General features: G+C 43.3%; 1 protein-coding gene across 3 annotated transcripts in view; it reads right to left on the bottom strand.

The window, feature by feature from the left end:
* Positions 1 to 20,676, bottom strand: part of CFAP46 (cilia and flagella associated protein 46) — an 88,412-nt gene that overhangs the window by 18,543 nt on the left and 49,193 nt on the right. For all 3 annotated transcript variants that reach the window (XM_083740973.1, XM_083740974.1, XM_083740975.1), the window contains 13 exons: positions 19,964 to 20,062; positions 19,344 to 19,464; positions 17,504 to 17,650; positions 16,877 to 17,077; positions 15,696 to 15,808; positions 15,091 to 15,273; positions 13,065 to 13,200; positions 11,758 to 11,946; positions 10,703 to 10,891; positions 9,234 to 9,374; positions 8,254 to 8,433; positions 6,958 to 7,128; positions 6,316 to 6,413 (listed from right to left, as the gene is read on the bottom strand). In XM_083740973.1, coding sequence (XP_083597099.1) covers positions 6,316 to 6,413; positions 6,958 to 7,128; positions 8,254 to 8,433; positions 9,234 to 9,374; positions 10,703 to 10,891; positions 11,758 to 11,946; positions 13,065 to 13,200; positions 15,091 to 15,273; positions 15,696 to 15,808; positions 16,877 to 17,077; positions 17,504 to 17,650; positions 19,344 to 19,464; positions 19,964 to 20,062 — 1,968 coding nt within the window. The remainder of the gene's footprint in view (positions 1 to 6,315; positions 6,414 to 6,957; positions 7,129 to 8,253; positions 8,434 to 9,233; positions 9,375 to 10,702; positions 10,892 to 11,757; positions 11,947 to 13,064; positions 13,201 to 15,090; positions 15,274 to 15,695; positions 15,809 to 16,876; positions 17,078 to 17,503; positions 17,651 to 19,343; positions 19,465 to 19,963; positions 20,063 to 20,676) is intronic.

The raw sequence follows: 20,676 nt of genomic DNA, 5'->3' as shown, positions 1-20,676 counted from the left end.
GCTTTGAAATGGAGACTGAACTTCAATAAAGACTTTTGTATATAACAACGACCTGGCGTTGGTCCTCTGTGAGCTGGGACCTTGGGGCAGCTCTGACAGTAACCATGGTGTCTTTTCCTTTAAACACGAGTAAGATTTGGGTAACACTGCTATGGTGAAGGATTGGCTACAAACCAGAACATGAAACCATGGTTTACCTCAGACTTCTCCCACCTGGTGCCACCCTGATGTTTCGCTGAACAACTTTCAGGAGCTCCAGTCAGAGATGATAGAAATTGTAATCCCAAACATCTGGATGGTACCAGGCTGAGAAAAGCTGAATTATGCTAACAATGCTTCTCCTGTTTGCTAGATGACAAACAGCCTTTGCTGGTGTCTTTCTACCAACAGCCTCGGAGAACAGGGCTTGACCAGTTAAACCAAATTAGATATTTGAGGTCGTAAACAGGATGAAGAAACAAACTATGACTTGCACTAACCAGTCATGGTTATTGTCAGGGAACTGTCATCGGAGTTAGAGGTGCTGGACAGGCTCCAGCAGAGTAGGAGAGACTCTGCAGCAGAAGCAGGAACCAGCAGGGGGAGTGCAGGAGTTACAGCGGAGGGGAGGCTCTCAGACGCTTCTAGTGAGAATAGTGAAGAGGTAACTAGACCCCCTTTAGGAATTCCCTCCCTTCGCCGGAAACTGTCACGCAGAGAGTCACGAAAGCGCATGTCCGTCAAACAGCTTTTATGTTGGCGTAAATTCCGTAGACGCCCACTGTCAGATTCTACCAGCGACTGACGGAGTCATGCTTTTGGGGGCTCCGTTAGTGCCTGGGTTTGGATGACCGGCCAAACCCCAGCGGGATCAAGCTTTTACGCACAAGCAGCTCATTATCCCATCATAGCAATCTGACAGTCTCCGAAAGCTGTTTGTGCAAGCAGAGGGCATCATGAGTGAACCAGCAGGAACCGGGGCAGCTGGAGCTGGAGCAGATCCAAGCCTGGAAGAAAGGTACAGGGCGTTGGAGGTCCAGCTCGCACTGCAAACGGCGAGGCTGGAGGAGAGGAGGGCTCAAGATGCAGATAAGGGGAAAACCACCCCACTTGCCAGAAGGGTGCCTGGATTGGTGCAGAAATTTGGGGGGAATCCCAGGAACTATCAAGCCTTTAGAACAGAGATGCAATATGCTCTCAATCTACTGTTTGATGACTTCCCCGATGAGAACTCTAGAGTGGCGTACGTGATTGGCCATCTAGAGGGAGGGGCGAGGGACTGGGTTCGCCCCCTGATGGCAGCCAATAATGAAATCTTAAAGGACACAATGAAGTTTTTTCGCGCCATGGACTTGATGTTTTCCAGCGAGATTGAGCAGGGGATGGTGCGCAGGGAGTTGATGGCTTGTAAACAGGGGAGCCGATCTGTACGTGAGTACTGGACTGAGTTCACCATGCTGATTCATAGACTGGGGTGGAACCTTGCTAGTGAACCTATTCAAATGCTATTTGAAGAAGGTCTCTCTCCGGCAGTGAAAGATGAACTTTCCCGGGCGCCTAGGGCGGAGTCTATGGACCAGCTGACTAAATCAGCGCTGTCCATAGGAGCACGCCAGGAGGCTAGAGCTTTGGAAAAGCGGGAAGGAAAGGGGGAACGTTGGAAGGACTTCCGCATTCCAGAGATTCCGGAGCAGCCTTTCCCGCCAGCAGAGCCGATGGAACTTGGAGCAGCGCGCGCGCGCACAGTTTCAAACACCAGTGAAGGGCGGAAGAAGGAGGGAAAGAGCGGCAAGAGATGCTATCTCTGCCAACAGCCAGGTCACTTTGCCAGAGTCTGTCCGCAAAGGAAGGAATGGCAAGGGATGGCAGGAACTGTTGGGGGGAAGGAGGAGGATGAAATGAAGGAGCAAGTAAAAGCCAACGCCTGGTTGCCAACATCGGGGCACAGCAGCCAGGCCAGGGAGTAGTGAACGTGCCCACGCCGGAACCCCCAAGACCAGCACTTGTGATAGAGGTGTTGCTGGAACTGGCAAACGGACACCCACTAAAGATAAGAGCGCTATTGGACTCAGGTAGCTCATGTAATTTCATGAGTAAGGAGTTTGCAGCTGAGCACCAGATACAGACTATCCCATTAAGTAAGCCTTTGCAGGTTACCACGATTGATGGGAGGGAGCTGTTGGGAGGAGAAGTGAGCCAACAGACTGTACCAATGATAATGAGGGTGGCACGGCACACAGAACTGATAGCGTTTAACGTAGCCACCCTGGGAGGAGCCCCTATTATCTTGGGAATGAGCTGGCTGGCACTACATGATCCGCTAGTAGGCTGGCATCAGCGCGTGGTTTCCTTTGGATCAGCACATTGCCTAGAACACTGCAAGGAGGGAGAGGCCCAGGCAGGCAGCAGGGCCACTCTAGCAGGGGTGGAAGTGATGGACAAGGGGAAGGTGCCACCACAATACGCTGACTTGATTGACGTATTCAGCGAAAAGGAAGCGGATAAATTGCCCCCGCACAGACCCTTTGACTGTCAAATTACCTTACTCCCAGGAGCACAATTGCCAGTGGGGAAGCTGTATGCAATGTCAGACAGTGAGATGCAGGAGTTAAGGGAGTTCATTGACAAGAATCTCAAGAGAGGTTTCATCAGAGAGTCACGAGCGGTGGGGGGCAGTCCAGTGTTCTTTGTGGACAAAAAAAACACGGGCAAGCCCAGACTTGTGTGTGATTTCAGGTCCCTGAATGCAGTGTCAGAACCAGTGACTTTCCCTATGCCTAGAATTGATGACATTCTGACACAGGTGAGAAAAGGGAAGATTTTTACCAAGCTGGACCTTAGGGGGGCATATAACTTGATACGTGTGAGGAAGGGGGATGAGTGGAAGACCACTATGTTCACCCCCTTGGGGGCGTTTGAGTACCTCGTTATGCCTTTCGGATTACAAGGAGGCTCCGCCTGTTTTCAATCATTCATGAATCACGTCCTGGGGCCATTGCTCTACAAGAACTGCGTAGCGTTCTTAGATGACGTCCTGGTGTACTCAGAGAATGAGGAGCAGCATGTGCGAGATGTAAGAGAGGTACTGAGCAAACTGCGAGAAAACCGGCTGTGGGTGAAACTGGAGAAGTGTCAGTTTCATACTAGGGAGGTGGAATTCCTGGGGTACCGGTTGTCTGACAAGGGATTGGCCATGGATCCCAGCAAGGTTCAAGCGGTACTGGAATGGAAAACACCAAAGACCAAGAAGGACGTGCAAAGGTTCCTGGGGTTCGGAAACTTCTATAGGAAGTTCATCAAAAACTTTGCCCATTTGACCGCGCCCATCACAGATTGTCTTAGTAGCAAAAAGAAATTTGTTTGGACGGAAGAAGCGCAGCGGGCGTTCGAACGCCTAAAGCAGGCGTTTGCGTCGGAAGAACAGCTTCTGCACGTGGATCTACAACAACCAATGAGAGTGGAGACTGACGCGTCAGACCGAGCAGTGGGGGCCGTGCTTCTCCAGCCGGGAAAGGATACGTCGGAATGGAGACCGTGTGCATTCTTTTCGCGGAAATTGAACAAATCCGAGAGGAACTACACAGTGTACGACAGAGAACTGCTCGCCATTCATGAAGCATTCCGGAAATGGCGGCACTTGCTGATTGGGGCGCAACACAAGGTTCAAGTCCGAACTGACCACAAAAATCTGGAATATTGGAGAACAGCCCGTGTCCTGAACCAGAGACAAGTGCGATGGGCCCAGGAGTTCTCCAAATTCCACTTTGAGATTCGTTACGTGCCAGGTTCAGAGAACGTGAGAGCGGATGCCCTTTCCAGGAAACCTGAGTACTTAGAGGGGGAGGGAGCGCCTGAGGCAAGGCATGTAATCTCCGAAGACCGCTGGGTGTGTGGGGCGGCATTGGTGGGGCAAAGGGAACTGATGGAAGGTATGGAGAACGATGAATACGCCCAAGAGAAACTCAGAGAACTCAGGAGGACAGAAGAGAACACAGGGGGATTTGAAGAAAAGAACGGGGCGTTGTATTACAAAGGGGCACTGTACATACCAGATGGGGAACTGAGGGGCAGAGTACTCAAGCAGTTGCATGACAGCCCCACAGCGGGACATTTTGGACAGCACAAAACCATGTGGTTGGTTACCAGGGAGTTTTGGTGGCCCAAGGTGAGGGAGGACGTGCGGGAATATGTTAGGGGTTGCGACAGGTGTCAGCGAGCAAAAGGAGAGAGGGTGGCGCCAGCGGGGCTATTACAACCCTTACCCACGCCAGAAAGGCCTTGGGAGGCAGTATCCATAGATTTTATGACGGACCTGCCAAAATCCAAAGGCAAAACAGCTGTCATGGTGGTGGTAGATCTATTAACCAAAATGTGTCATTTTATAGCCTGTTCACATGCGGTTACAGCGGAGGAGACCGCCAAGTTGTTTGTAGAGCATATTTTCAGGTTGCATGGCGCCCCCTTGAGGGTGGTCAGTGACAGAGGCAAACAATTTACTTCCAGGTTCTGGAGGAAACTTATGAGCTTACTGCAAGTAGAACTCAATTTCTCCACTGCCCGACACCCAGAAACTAATGGGCAAGCGGAAAGGGCAAACGGCATTTTGCAACAATACCTGAGGTGTTATGTAAAGGACAGAGAAAATGATTGGGTAGATAAGCTACCGCTGGCCGAATTTGCCTACAACAACGCGGAGAATGTGTCCACAGGGATGAGTCCTTTCCTGGCAAACTATGGGGGCCATCCCCGGGCATTCCCAGGAGAGGGGGGGGAGAGGTGGAGCGTGCCGGCAGCGGAACATTTTTTTGAAGAGATGGAAGCGATCCACCGTCAGCTTCAACTTAACTTAGAGAGAGCCAAGGAAGAATATAAGAAGCAAGCAGACAGAAATAGGAGGGAAGGTGAAATCATAAGGGTGGGAGACCGAGTGTGGTTGTCCACCCAAGGACTACCGTTCAAGGGTGGGAGTAAGAAATTGAGACCCAAGAAATTGGGACCCTTTGAGGTCATACAGCAGGTCAACCCAGTAGCATTCAAACTCAGACTGCCCAGTCACATGAAATTACACCCAGTATTTCACAGGTCATTACTGTCGCCGTACCGAGAGGGACGTGAGTGGGGGGAGCGTGAGAGAGAGGCCACCCAAACGCTCGTGATAGAAGAGAGAGAGCGCGACATGAACGTGGCAGGAATCATTGATTCCAGGTGGAAGGGGAATCAGGTGGAATATCTGGTAGAATGGGAGGGGGAAGTAGAGTCGGAAAACACTTGGGTGCCAGCAGAGGTAGTGAATGACGAGATCTTAATAGAAACATTTCATCAGCGTTTCCCAAGAAAACCGCAACCCGTGGCACGATTTAGAAGGGAACACTTTGGGACCACCGATGAGGAGGGAGAGTTTGAAGGGTTCCCAGAGTCAGGGGTGGGTGAGGAAGCTGCCTCCGACGAAGAAGAAGAAGACGGGGAGAGAGACGGGACGCCGTGGCTAGAAGTGTTTGAATCCTCTGATGACGAGGATTGCTCTTTCAGGGGCTTTCCGCCCTCACCGCCAGTGGGAGAGGAGGCGGGAGGGGGTGAAGGGGGGCCTGGGGGGGAGGTGGATGTCAGGGAACTGTCATCGGAGTTAGAGGTGCTGGACAGGCTCCAGCAGAGTAGGAGAGACTCTGCAGCAGAAGCAGGAACCAGCAGGGGGAGTGCAGGAGTTACAGCGGAGGGGAGGCTCTCAGACGCTTCTAGTGAGAATAGTGAAGAGGTAACTAGACCCCCTTTAGGAATTCCCTCCCTTCGCCGGAAACTGTCACGCAGAGAGTCACGAAAGCGCATGTCCGTCAAACAGCTTTTATGTTGGCGTAAATTCCGTAGACGCCCACTGTCAGATTCTACCAGCGACTGACGGAGTCATGCTTTTGGGGGCTCCGTTAGTGCCTGGGTTTGGATGACCGGCCAAACCCCAGCGGGATCAAGCTTTTACGCACAAGCAGCTCATTATCCCATCATAGTTATATTTTATGCCTGCACCAAAGCAATGGCATATGGAACAGACACTCTAACAGCAATGGCTGGTGGGCCACTGCTTTCCTGAAATTATCACCTCTGCTATTGCTCTGGTGTGCGAGAAAGAAGAGGAGTGAGATGGTGGCGGTGCCAGCATGGTGTTAATGCAACAGCAGAGCCAATCCAGTATTCCTGCTAGTACATTTACAACAACCTGGCATCACCCCTCCCCCTCTTGGTAAACCCAACAACGGTGGTGATTAGAGGCCAGGTAAGCACTGCCACTCTACTGACTGCAACTGTATTACAAAAGAGTGCCAACATGAGAACCTATATTCATACCTGTCTTCTGAATGCTGGAGAATCATTACATGAAAATTTGGTGGTAATTCATTCATGATGTTAAAGTGTTGTGGAGAAATGCAAAGATTTCCCCATGCCTATGCAAAAAAAGGTAACAGTGAATAAATTTTCAGACCGTTTAAAACATAACTTTAATCTTTTCATGACAAAGTGTCAAAGTAATAGCATGGCTGGGTTGTAGAATTCTTATTAGCCACATTTTTGTAAAATATACGCCAGTGATTCAGTTCCCTCCTGCTCCTAACCATCTGATGGTGCTGGAGTAGAGCAGTAGCCCTAAGAGCCCAGTTTGTCATAACACAGTAGTCTGCAGCGCTATCTGTGAACTACAGTGCATTAGAAAACGTACATTACAAAAAACAGAGCAAGTTGAAAAAATTTAACTAATTTTGCTCAGACAATCTATCACTGCTTTTTAATTCTTCCCTCCAACTTTTAATGCTCTTACCTACTTTATATTCCAATATATACAGCACACACAAACACAATTTGTAGGGCAAGAGAATAAATAATGGTATATGCTCCAAACAGGTATTCCACTACAGCTAGGGATCATTCTCAGGTCCTATAGATCCTTAGCTGGATGAGAAATTGCAATTTTATTTTAACTGACCAAGTTACCTTTGAGATTGCAGCCAACCTGTGCTCCACATTTTTTAGAAGACTGCATGTAACATCTCCTTTTTGTTGCAAGTGGTGCTGCAGATGCAGCATCGCTGCCAGCTGTGATTTGCTGGTGTTCAGTGTAGCTGCTAGCAGGATGTTTTTCATCATCAGTGATGCTGAACAGCTCTGCAACATTTTAATACAAGTCTAGTTTGGCAAATGTTTTAAAACAGTTTCTAATGAAAATCCTTTCAAGAAAGCATGAAACGAAGTGGCCCCGATACGGTGATTATTTACATTCACAGTAAAGAAGCCCTGACATCAAAATACTAAGAATGGGTTTTCTCAGCTATTCAGCTTCTTTCTGTGGAATGATCGCTCCATAAATGTGCTTCACTGAAATGCTCCCCCCCCCCCACGCCTGGTTAAATGATATTCATATAGTTGACTAAGGAGCTATTGGTGTAAGGAAGGGATAGTACTGATGGTGATAAAGCTTCTGCCAGTGATTGGCTGAGCTAAATTAACATCACTAGGATTGAAGGGTGAGGGTGGACAAATTAAAAAATGGGTGTGTGGCTACCATTGACTGATCTGCTTTGATCTTGCAGAGAGGGGCAGGGTGGGCAGACGTTAAGGGGAGAATGAAAAGAGGAGTCAAGTACCTGAGAAGGTGGCAGACTAAGGAGATGACAAGAAGAGACAAAACGCACAAAGCATTTATCGGAAAGTTGCTTAAATTATGTAAATGCCATAAACTGGAGATTTCAGCTACTCATTTTTGATGGGAAAGTGTTTCAGCAAAAGTTTTAGGAAGACAGAAGGAATTTTTTTCACTAATTAATCATGTGGTTGGGGGCTATCTGAATGTCTCCTTTTCCCTCCTTCTCTTCGTCACCAAGCTGCCCTTCCCTTTTGACAGCCCTGGATCGCTCCAGATGGATCCAACCCAACTTCAAGGTGATCCAGGGACGCCCCACCCCAATTTGGTTGAATCCTGGGTTGACTTGAGTCAGCCTGATTTTAGGATCTGGCATTTGGTCGGATCTGGTGCACAGCTCCCAAAATACATGTTCCAAAGCATTGAACCACTGACAGTCGATTGCATGTGTTACGCTTGCACAAGACTTAATTTATGTTTGCTACATATGTAAAGTAATAATTACATCACATGGGAATAGAAACCACCACATAAAATAAATAATTTTATTTAGTAACATCACCGTCTGAATTCACATGTTCTTAATACTTTTAAGATTGACTTGGCTGATTATGGTACCAAAGGGCTAATTGAAGTAGCTGTTGTCTCACCTGATAAAGGGCCAAAAACTGGCTTGCTGAAACGGAGTCAAATCGTCCAAAGCACTCCACCATTTCCAAGCTAGCAGCAGCCAGGATATCAATCATGTTATTATTCATCGCAACATTAATGCTCTGCAGCAAAACCTCCGTTGACTGAAACAGGTATCTTTGGGTCCATGTCTGTTTCCGCTATATAGCAAAGATCAGAATCCTATGTATTCAATATTGCTAAAACTACATAAATCCAACATAAATAGTAGTTTATCACTTCAAAGAAGATAGAACATTCTGATCTCATATTTTCTTAATGGAAAAGATTAAATGTTTCTAGAGAAGACAAATGGGCATAAATTGAGAGTTTCAAACTGGGCTCCCAGTTATGCTATTTTGTCCCTCAGAGCATCCTATTAGGGCTCCATTAGGTTTTGTTTTCCATTTAGCTCAAAATAAATACATGTTCCTGTTGGGCTTCCTTTTTCTGACTCTTCATCCATGGAACAAAAATACAGGAACAAAACATTTTATAAATGAGGAAAGTGATGAAAAGGTGATGCAAAGTAATTAAAATTGATTAATATGAGAACTGCAAGATCAATATGAGCTTATATTTCTTTTTAAAAATTACTTTCCAAAAAGAGAGAGGAAAGGGTCCAGTTCTTATTTTCATCTCATTTTACAAAAGGCTTTTAGAAACCAACATACCAAGAAATCAAATACAAAAATTGGAAAATTAGGAGCAAATAAATTTTTAGCTTTTTCCTCCATAGCTTGTTCAAATTCTTTACTATTTACTTTCTTAACTAAAATTCTACTTTATGTGTTATCTTATAAAAGTATTCTACAGTGAAGTGGAACTGTCCTAAACACTTTCTCCTCACTGTCTGTCTTTATAGTATTGATCTGACATGTCCTAAATTTAGAGTTTACTATATATATATGTTTGTGTGTATATGTATATATAAAGTACTTAGTTTATTACATAAATGTACCCTTAATTCACTTGCTTTCCTCCTGTAATCATCAAGCTGTTTTTTGGTAAGTTGCAAACCCGGAGTTGGTGTTTCACTTTCATCACATTTTGCTTCTGATTCTGGTGAGGGGGATTTCTCAAGAACAGGTTTAGGTTCCTCCTATCCATCACAAAAGAATTAAACAAACAAAGCATTGTCAAAATGTAATGCATGAAATGTGCGAACACATACATAAAGCCCAGTCCTAGTACGGTATGCAATGTTGACCACACACACAAGCTCCTTCTTTGTCTGATGTGGCACTCTAGTAACAACATGGAACCTTTAATTCACAGGTTGTCAACCTGGTCCCTACCGCCCACTAGTGGGCGTTTCAGGATTCTAGGTGGGCGGTAGGGGGTTCTACAGCACAAGCTGAATCTTCCACTCATCGAGTACTGGTTGGCGGTAAGGAAATTTTTACAATCAAGAAAGATGCATTAGTGGGCAGTAGGTATAAAAAGGTTGACTACCCCTGCTTTAATTGGCATTTGAATGTGTGTCAACATAATAACATGGCATTCAAAAGACCACCTGCCATGCCAAGAACCAGGACTGCTCATATGTAAATTTTTTTAAGGGTTTCCTATTCTTAAATCTGCTATATCTCTTATTTTTATGCTGAATTGGTTAAAAATATATATAACCATTATTTCAAGTAGAACAAAAATTTGTAGTTCAGTTGGTAACCAAATGAGGTCTATGCAGACTAGACCAGTGTAGTCACTTTTCCAATTTCTATCTTTGGTTTCCTGCTCAGCTTTAACGAATGGCATAACCAGGAAAGGATTTAAACATTTGCTTCAGCTTCCAACGATTGACCAATGTACTACCAAAACATAGAATTCTAATCTTACCCCAAATCATTCTCCAGGTCATGCATCTCTTGGACTTTGTTCTGGGACATAATACTCTAACCTGATGCCCTCAGATGTTGTTGGACCCCAATTCCCACAATCCCTGACCATTGACCCTGGCTGAGGCTTATGGAAATTGTAGTCCAAAATATACAGAGGACACAATGAGGACAAGCAATCTATTTCCCTTAAACATGAGATTTCAAGCAACTGTGAGGTGCAAATTGAGCATGATCTTAATTACAGTACTTGAGAACTATGACACCAACATGCCTCTGTATTACTTTTCACTTCAGGGCAAGGTGTTGTTTCTCTTGTTGCCACCCATCCACCTCCACCCCCATGCACTCTTTATCACACACACACACAAATGATTATTTATTTTCAATATCTATATCCCACAACTCCACAAAACCCCCACATTTATTCCAAAACTTATTCCAATTTGTAAAATCACGCGCTCACATTCCACACAGGACACAATAAAACACCAAATAAAAATGTGGAATAAGCTGAAAACAGATTTCTGAAGTTGTTCATTTGCCCACTTCCATTAACGCTTTGATTAAATGTAGGAAAAATATGCCGTACCGCTGCCTTTTCACTCCAATGAACATCTGTAAAGATGGGGTTTGTATGATCAGCCATTAAACGCAAACACTTCCCAGTGAGATAGAGGCACTTGGCTCTGATATCAGGACAGCCAGTATAAAGACTTTGTAGGCTTGTTAGCTGAGCCTGGGCATTATGGCCAATTGTGCGGCTGAGTTTTAACCATGCCTGTCAGAATTCAGAAAACAAGAAATAAAACCAATATGCTGGAAACTGGTAACATTATGAACAACAAAAATGACCCAATGCTTCAGAAACGGAGTACAGTGGTACCTTGGTTCTCAAACGCCAAAAACCTGGAAGTAAGTGTTCCGGTTTTCAAACGTTTTTCGGAAGCTGAACGTCCGATGCGGCTGTTGGCTATTGTTTCCGGGGCACCTGCACCAATCAGAAGCTGCGCCTTGGTTTTCAAACATTTAGGAAGTCAAACGGACTTCCGGAACGGATTAAGTTTGGTGTTTTTGTTTCTGCTATTTATTTTGCGTTTTTGTTTTTGAGGCTTTTTCGGTTAATTTGTTTTTGTGACTGTATGGAACCTAGCTCAGCTACTGATTGATTGTGTGACTGTGGAAATGGATAAAAGCCCCCCATCCAAACAATGACAATCATCAGCGCAGGTAAGAAAAAATAATAATTTTTATTTTTATCATCTACAATACTGTCTTATTTTAAAGTACAGTACAATGATTATTGCTTTCATTTTATGGATCCATGGTATTGTTAGATAGTAAAATTCATGTTAAATTGTCGTTTTGGGGGTTGCTTTTAAACGTCTGGAATGGATTAATTTGTTTTGCATTACTTTCTATGGGAAAGCACACCTTGGTTTTGGAACGCTTTGGTTTTGGAACTGACTTCCAGAACAGATTAAGTTTGAGAACCAAGGTACCACTGTACTGATGATTCTTTAAAGTTTGCTTTGATAGAAGTCACAGCACAATCCTATGCTGAAGTAAGACCTATCATTGTCTTATTCCCAAATAAGTGCATATACGATTATAGCCCAAACCACAGGAAAGCAATGACACACAAACCTGCTCAACAGAAGCAACATCAGGCGTAAACCTCACAAAATCCTCGATAATCTGCTCAATCTCGTCTGCTTTGGCCTCTTTCTTTTTTTTCTCAATATTGATGAGAACAAAAATATCCAAAATGATCTCCGTAAGTGTCACCTTCATGCTAGCCAGTTTTCTCATCAAGGGAGTGTTTATATTTTTAGTCTGAAATACAAAAATAAGACTGAGTTAAAAAGAACATTCCAGATTCTAGGACTGTGGTGGATGGCAAGATGAAACACATCAGAGACAGAGTGAGAAGAGTGAAAATCCTGCACCCTGAAGATTAAAAGGCCACTGCTCTCTTGGGGTGGGAAACACAGATCTGTTAAAGAAAATTATGAAGGGAAAAAAAAAGAATAGAGAAGGGAGGATCGTTTGCGGCTTTTCAAAGTGACACTTATTACGGCATGTAAAATTTACAAATGTGAAGGCTGCTGACAGCCACAAAGAGCTGTCCAAATTTCCTGCCGATGCTTGTATTCAATGTAGCTGTTCTAGGATTCTCCCAACTCTCTGGAGTAGATTTGGGGAGGGCAGGGGCAGCACGCTGGGGCAGGAGAGGGAGCAAAGTCCTGATGCGTTAGCAGGAATCATTAAGCAGGCTTCCACTAGCACAACAATTTACCGGTAGTTGAATATGACCCGTGTTGCGACGTGGGGTTTGTGATTTCAGCTCTCTTGACATAATATGCTGGAGACAGTTCTCTAGTAACACTTCTTTATTAAAGCAAACAAGACTGAGACTTGAGGAGGGGAGAGCTGCATTTATAGGGACAGGGAACAAGCTAGAAAGGATACATTTTGGAGGGAACAATCTCAGGCAATCACAGTCCTGCCTTTTGGAGGAAACCAATAAGACAGAGGATCCAAATACAGCAGCTTAAATGAACCAATAGTAGCTGTACCCTCTGGAACCAAAAGGCAGTTACTTTACCCTAATGCAATACAGACAATAATAATACAGATATAAAATCCTTTGACTCAATACACAACAACCCGAAATGTCCCCAATTTGAAGTTGCAATAAGGAATGCAAATAATGACCACTGAGCAACTGCCTCCATTGCTTTATCTCTGTATTTTCAGATGTTCACCAGATTCGGACGGGACTTTGAACGCTCTCATTTGACTGTCAACAGTCTCCACATTTTGCAGTCTCCACAGTGCAGTCTTATACATGTCCACTCAGAAACGAGCTTCACTGAGCTCAATGGGACTTACTCCTTATTAAATGTGCATAAGACTACAAGCTGATTTTAAGACACAACTACCTTACCTACCTCATGAACTGGAATCACATTATTAATATATCGAAAAAGCTCTTCCATTTGTGATACTGCTTCTTGAGCTAACCTGTAAGCATCAAGGTAATGACTCTGCTTGTCTACCTTGTATACTGCATGTTTTCCGAGAATCCTGTAAAAAAGAAAAGAAAAAAAGAAACATTAAAATTATTCAAAAATGGTATTTAGTCCTTGATAATTTATCTATTTAGAAAGATAACCAGATAATGTTTTTTTCCTGCAGTTTTAGCAGCATGTGCCGATTTTGTGTTCAAAGAGATAACCACCATTCACTAAAGGCAACCAATTAAATGATACAAGTATTTTATTTTTCAAAAAATGCCAAGTGTGTGTGTATGTGCCTGCATGCCTGCACTCTCACATACGTAAGATGTTGATTGAAAGTGTCCACAAAGGAAAAGTTACTTCTGTGCTTTCACATTTCCGAATATTGTATATCACTACTTTCAGTCAGGATTACTATTATGGTGGTACCTTGGGTTAAGTACTTAATTCGTTCTGGAGGTCCGTTCTTAACCTGAAACTGTTCTTAACCTGAAGCACCACTTTAGCTAATGGGGCCTCCTGCTGCAGCCGCACCACTGGAGCACGATTTCTGTTCTCATCCTGGGGGAAAGTTCTTAACCCGAGGTACTACCTCCGCCTTAGTGGAGTCCGTAACCTGAAGCGTATGTAACCTGAGGTACCACTGTACTTCCATTTACAGTGGTACCTCGGGTTACAAACACCTCGGGTTACAGACACTTCGGGTTACAGACTCCACTAAGGCGGAGGTAGTACCTCGGGTTAAGAACTTTGCCCCAGAATGAGAACAGAAATCGTGCAGCAGCGGTGGGAGGCCCCATTAGCTAAAGTGGTACCTCAGGTTAAGAATGGTTTCAGGTTAAGAATGGACCTCTGGAACGAATTAAGTTTGTAAGCCGAGGTACCACTGTATTCAAAAAGGAATGGTAAATATTAGAACTACTACACACAGCTTGTGATCCAGCAAATAATATGAATACAGCAGGTATTTCCCATCAAAGCTTAAGAATAGTTTCTGCTCATGGCCTAGGTGGCAAACTGCTAAGTCACAAGAAGGCTTCATGTGAACACATTCTTCCTCCACTGGACCTGCTGCTGCCCGGCTACCTTGAGCTAAGCTATGGCTTCCCTTAGCATTAGGTGCAAAACTGTAGTTTGTTTCTCTCAAGCAAACCATGAGTAGTAAACAAAGAACATAGCTTGATTACAGCTGGTGGTTTGTCTGGAGCGAGACAAACCATGAACCCAGCTTGCATATAACTGACAGTGCAGCAACAGGACTGGAGGAGGAGAAAGGTAAAGGAAAAGTGATCCCTGACCATTAGGTCCAGTCGTGGCTGACTCTGGGGTTGCGGCGCTCATCTCGCTTTATTGGCCGAGGGAGCCGGGGTACAGCTTCCGGGTCATGTGGCCAGCACGAGGAGGGGGAGGAAAGAGGTCACAATTTCCACTGTGAGGACCTGCACATTTGCATAGGCATGCTTAGCCTTGATTTGGCTTCCCACTGCATGTGAACCAGGCTAATGTGGGTTGGCTTCCCTCACATTTTGTTGTGTTTCAGCCACTGCCTGTGCAATTTGATTCAGATGCAATGAAGAAGTTCAATTTTTGTTGTAACTGTTTAGACTCAATGTTGAAAAAGCAAGCCAGAAATAATCAGCAGTTGAAGCAATTAGCGTGTGGGTTTTTTAAAAATATGCACGGGCCAGTTTCCAAAGATCTGCTCAGCATGTGCCGAAAGTGCTTTAGATTTTCGTGTGTTCTTAACAGAAAGGCTGCTTCTTTTCTATACTGCAAGTCAAAAGAACTTTGAAGCTGAAGGTAGTTGCAATTGGTTCAAGAAGTGGCATGGATACCTGTTGCAGACAGGGAAGAAATCCACTTTGTGACCGTAAGTTCTTGAGCTATCTTAAAATTGTCCTTTGGGTCTCTGCCTATTTACATTCAAATAAATAATCAAGGACTATTATGGACTTACCTGTGAATATTTGCACGTACCAGCAAAACCTCAGTACTACGATCTTTATACCGGTAAGAAAGGAAGTCCTTCTCGATATGAATTAATTTATCATATGGCTCCAGCAACAATCTTGCTAAGTCATTAGGATGACTACTAGCATTGATGTAGTCTTGACCAAACTCTACATGAATATATGCTTTCCTGCATAGAAGAGTATATTAATAGTATTGGGTAAACTATCTCAATAATGTATTAAATATTTGATCAAGTATGCTGTACTAATACACTTTTTTCTTTGCATGTTTTTAGATTTTGATGACTAATGCTGAGAGAAAACCATAATTTTATATTTATGCTTGGATTATACTGTGTTTGCATTGAGAAAAGCACAGTGAGAGTTAAAAAAATTACCCTAAGCATATTTATGCAAAAGTAAATCCCATGAAGATTTCAGTGGGGATTACTCTCTGCAAAGGGTATATAGGATCATATACCCAGGACTAAGTTTCATTGAACTGAATGGGATTTACTTCTGAGGTAACATGAATATGTTTGAATTGTTAGTTAGTTAACAAACCATACATAAAACATTATAATAAATGTTTTAACTTGTAATTAATTACCTGGCTTCAAGGAATGCGATTATAATACCCAACTCAGCTTCTCTGTTGGGTCTTCCCAGCAATAATGGTCTCAATGCATTTACAGTTCTCTGCAGAAAATGGCCAGACTGTAGCTATGAGAAAGCAGAATTGTTCAAAACATTTTAGGCCAGGTATTTATTCTATCCAGAGCAAATCCATTCAATGAAAACACAAGCTGTGTTTTACCAAAGAGCATATGACTCACCAGGTATACGTTAATTAAATATAGCTACAAAAGGAGGATACTGTGATCTCTACATAAGAAAAAAAAAGGATTTATAAAACCAGAAGGTTCTACATTGCACTGTTTGGGAACAGTGTTCATAGTGCTATCAAGTTCAATATATGCAGTGCTTTTTTTCTGAGGGGATGCAGGGGTACGCATACCCCGAAACATTTTGTGAATCTTTGTACTTTTGCCCATTTACTTTATTTATTTCCCCCAAACTATAAAATGGTGATTTTCTTGAGTCAAAATGAGAGTACCCCTAAACATTTTTTATTGGAAAAAGCACTGAATATATGTCTTAGTGAAAAATTGCCAAAGTGAAGCTCAATACAGTCACTTTTGACTTCAACACAGGGACTTCTAAAAAAAGGAGGGCATTGCTTATAAAGGAAGTCGAAAGTAAAAGTCAAGAAGGCCAAATCTCTCCAAGGCCAGGGGATAATGTTATTAAAAACTAGTAGAAGCTCAACTAGAATATATACTACAAATCAGAAAAGGTATTACCAAGGCAAAAAACAAAAAAGTCAGGGTAGTTAACAGAGTCAAGCAAGCTGTCAGAGGCAAGAAAATAACTTTTAGAAAATGGGAGACTTTACCCAAATATGGAGAACAAAAAGGAACCAGAACTTTAGAAAATAAACGCAAGCTAATAATAAAAGATGCAGAAGAAGAGGATGAGAGAGGAGAAAAAAAAGTATTTCATGAACATACTGCTAAAAACATTAAAATTAACCCAAAAATATTTAAATACATTAGAAGAAGGAAACCAGCTAGGGAGGTGATTCAGCCTTAGATGACAAGGGAGTCAAAAGTGTGTTAAAGGGTGGGGTGGGGGGGAAGAGACAGCAGAGAAGTTGAAGGAATTCTTTGCATCTGCATTCATTGCAGAATACGTAGGACAGATCCCTGTGGTTGAACTAGGTTTCCTTACCATTTTATCTTTTCTTTCCTCATCTTCCCCTAAAATTGCATCTGTGAGACACAAAGTGCTATTCAGCCAAAATTTCTCATTTCCACCTATCAATTGTGCCTTCTCAAGCAGTTCTTTAGCTTGTCCATGTTTTTGTTCCAAGTTAGCTAGCACAGCTAGAAGATAAAGGCACCGCGATACAGTACAGAGGTCATTCATTTCCTAGAAAAAATGGTATTTCAAGTAAGTTCAGTCTTACCAAAGAGCCAAGGGCATCCCAGTGTTACGTATTTAGAACAATTAAAAATAAACAAAATCAAAAACGTGTAAAATGCATCTCCTAATCTTCTACAGAAGTTTATTAGGAGAAACTCAGATTAAAATGACTTTAATTTTCATGCTAATTTCTTTTAATTTTTTTTTTGCAAATTGCTGCAAAATATGGAGAACAGAAAACTGAGAAACTGAGAGAACCTTCCATCGCTACCTGGGAGGAAGCCCTAGGACTTCTCTAAGATTAAATTTGAGTAAATAGTTCAAAAGAAGACAACTTGAAAGCTGGGAGGGAACACTGAGGGAATCTTATGACTATGCCAGTGCATAGGGGACTGGATCACATTCCAGTTTGGGATTAATTTTCAAACTTACCTGAGTTGCATGGTGTGCTTCTGCAAGTAGTAGCCTTGCTGGCTGATATAAACCTAATTGCATGAGGACTTCAGCTTTGTCTATCCACAAGTAGGGGAAAGAAAGCCCACTTAATCCCTTTTCAGTCACAGGGTTCAGTTCCAAAATCTGTTTTAAAAAAGAAAGAAATAGTGCCCCTAGAATTGCAATTCCATTTTAGTCAGCATTTAATTCTAAAATTGGCGAAAGCGATTTTGCTTAGCATTCCAATTCCTTTAAAAAAAATCTGAAATCTGTTGTAAAGCCTGATGAGAATTATTATTATTATTGTTTTATTATTTATACCCCCCCCCTTCTGGCTGGGTTTCCCCAGCCACTCTGGGTGGCTCCCAACAGAATATTAAAAACACAATAAAACATCAAGCACTTAAAACTTCCCGAAACAGATGTCTTCCCTTCAGATGTCTTCTAAAAGTCAGATAGTTGCTTATTTCGTTGACATCTGATGGGAGGGCATTCCACAGGGCGGGTGCCACCACCAAGAAGGCTCTCTGCCTGGTTCCCTGTAAACTCACTTACCGTAGTGAGGGAACCACCAGAAGGCCCTCAGCGCTGGCCCTCAGTGTCTGGGCTGAATGATGGGGGTGGAGATGCTCCTTCAGGTATACTGCGCTGGGGTCATTCAGGCTTTAAAGGTGAGCACCAACACTTTGAATTGTGCTCAGAAACATACTGGGAGCTGATGTAGATCTTTCAGAACCGGTGTTATATGGTCTCAGTGGCTACTCGCAGTCACCAGTCTAGCTGCCTCATTCTGGATTAGTTGTAGTTTCTGGGTCACCTTCAAAGGTAGCCCCATGTAGAGCATATTGCAGTAGTCCAAGTGGAAGATAACTAGAGCATGCACCACTCTGGCAAGACAGTCGGTGGGCAGGTAGGGTCTCAGCCTGTGTATCAGATGGCGCTGGTAGACAGCTGTCCTGGACACAGAATTGACCTGCGCCTCCATGGACAGCTGCGAGTCCAAAATGACTCCCAGGCTGCGCACCTGGTCCTTCAGGGGCACAGTTACCCTATTCAGGACCAGGGAGTCCCTGACCCCCACCTCCCCAAACTGTACTTCTGTCTTGTCAGGATTTAACCTAAATCTGTTAGCCGCCATAAGCCTGTGCATCAGATAGTGCAAATGCCTCAAAAATCTGCAAACAGGAGGGAGAAATAAGAGGTGCATGGTGATAGGAAATGCAGTTCTAAAATAATGAAACAAAGTATGGGGTAAGTGAGTGAGCAGCTGAGGAAGAAGCAGCTGAGGAAACCAACAGAATATCCTAACACCAGACAGGACAATAGGCCTGGGGGGGGTAGTGAAGATACTGGGCACTTTGACCCCAGAAAAATAGCTGATGGAGAGAAGGTCATCTGTAGCAACCTGCTGGAGAGGCAGATCTTAAGCAAGAGACTGAATCAAGGAAAATTCCTGCATAAAAATGGTATAGAATCTTGGGTCCAGTGGAGGACAAAGCAACAGGATTCTAGTTAAAGATGTGTGGTGTATCACCAATTACTCTCCTTTAACCAAATCAGCTACATTAGGAAATGCCCTCGTGAAGATGTACTTTTTCTTAAGCGTTAATAATAAAAGGAAAAACTCAGAAAAGCCTTAAACTTCCATCTCTACAAGAGCCGCCCGTTTTCGCCCACTGGGCCCAGCAGCAATTAAGGGATATACTGCTAACAATGGAAGCCATAGTTTACTGCATGGCATTCACTCAATTGACCTTGTTTCTAAAAGCCACAAAGAGTTTAAAGGAAGCAAAATGCCTTCTCACTTTGATCTATTTGCAAAGTGAAAGTAAATTACCTTATCTTTTGCAGTAAGCAATTTTTTACTAATATCAGATGGCTTTAAACTCGCAAATCTGGTTTCCTTCAGCTTGTTCTGTATGGCATTCTCCTTTTTAAATGCTATCTCTTGTCTAAACCTGAATCAGAGAAAGAAGAAGGGAGAACGATTTTGCAAACAATAACAAGCAAAACAACAATGAGGATCAACATGTCAACATGGAAAGTCGTTACTGAGATGTCCACGGGGCCACATTAATCATTTTGTTAATGGGCATAGAATACTGGTAACTTAAATTCAGTTATACCAGCACAGTGCAAAAAGCTGCTGCTCTTGGAGGAAACAACTGTTATGCTTACACTGTAATACATCCAAATCCTGGGAACAATGGAGCTACCTATAGAACCCTCTCAAAAAGGTTAAAGTCAGCCACTAAGGAGGGTGACTGGGGAGCTGGATGCAATACCCATGCACCCCCACTCCCCATCCCTATTAAATAGCTGACTGGTGGAATCTCAAACTTTTTGAAAGGCTGCATGCAAATAGTCCCAGTTGCTCAACTGGAAATGGGGTGTTAGCTATGTACAGAATCCATGATGAACTTTTCAGATTACACACTTTGCTTCAGAAGATCATACCTTCCTTGTTCCATTTCATTAATGTACATTTCACCCACTGCCTTCTCATGATTAAATGCTGCTTGGCACAACTTTAAATCTAAACATATCCTGGAGAGTCTGTGAAAACAAAGGACACAATCCATACAAAATACAAATTACCTGTTGACATGAAATGGTACTTTTGCACAATGAAGACTTGGCCCTAGTTCATTTGGAAATGTAACTGATTTCGTGCAATGTGCATTCTGGAAATATGTGGCAAGAAGGGGACCTGCATAAAGCTAGAACACAATGTAACCGAAGGGAAGAAATAGGATGTTAGGGATCCTATTAGGGATCAGTTAGGGATCTTGCTGCTAGTTATATTTAAAATCCCATTTCTATCAACAGAATTTTGAGGACTTAAAGCGCAAAACAGAACAGTCTGTTTGCATTGTCAATTAAACACAGCTTTAAAGTGGACATTTTAAAACTTGCACTTTCTGGTATGGAAAGATGTTCTGCAGAAGCAGTGTTGTTGTAGTTAATCTATTACACTTTGGTTCAAGTAATGCAGTATAGTTTCAAAGAAAAAGGCAAAAACTGTATATTCAGAGGCCGCTGCAGGCCTGGAAAACCCAGCTGTCATGTCTCCAAGACAAACAGTGTCTGCAGTGAGTGGAATTCAAAGGGGAGAAATGATGGGTGGAAGAGAAGTATTTTGCTCCATGCTGGAGTTCCCAGATCCCTTT

The sequence above is a fragment of the Podarcis gaigeae genome (assembly GCF_964106915.1).
Source record: "Podarcis gaigeae genome assembly, chromosome: 5".
NCBI classification, from domain to species: domain Eukaryota; kingdom Metazoa; phylum Chordata; class Lepidosauria; order Squamata; family Lacertidae; genus Podarcis; species Podarcis gaigeae.
The sequence above is the reverse complement of the archived record's forward strand: the minus strand, read 5'-3'. Positions and strand labels throughout refer to the sequence as shown.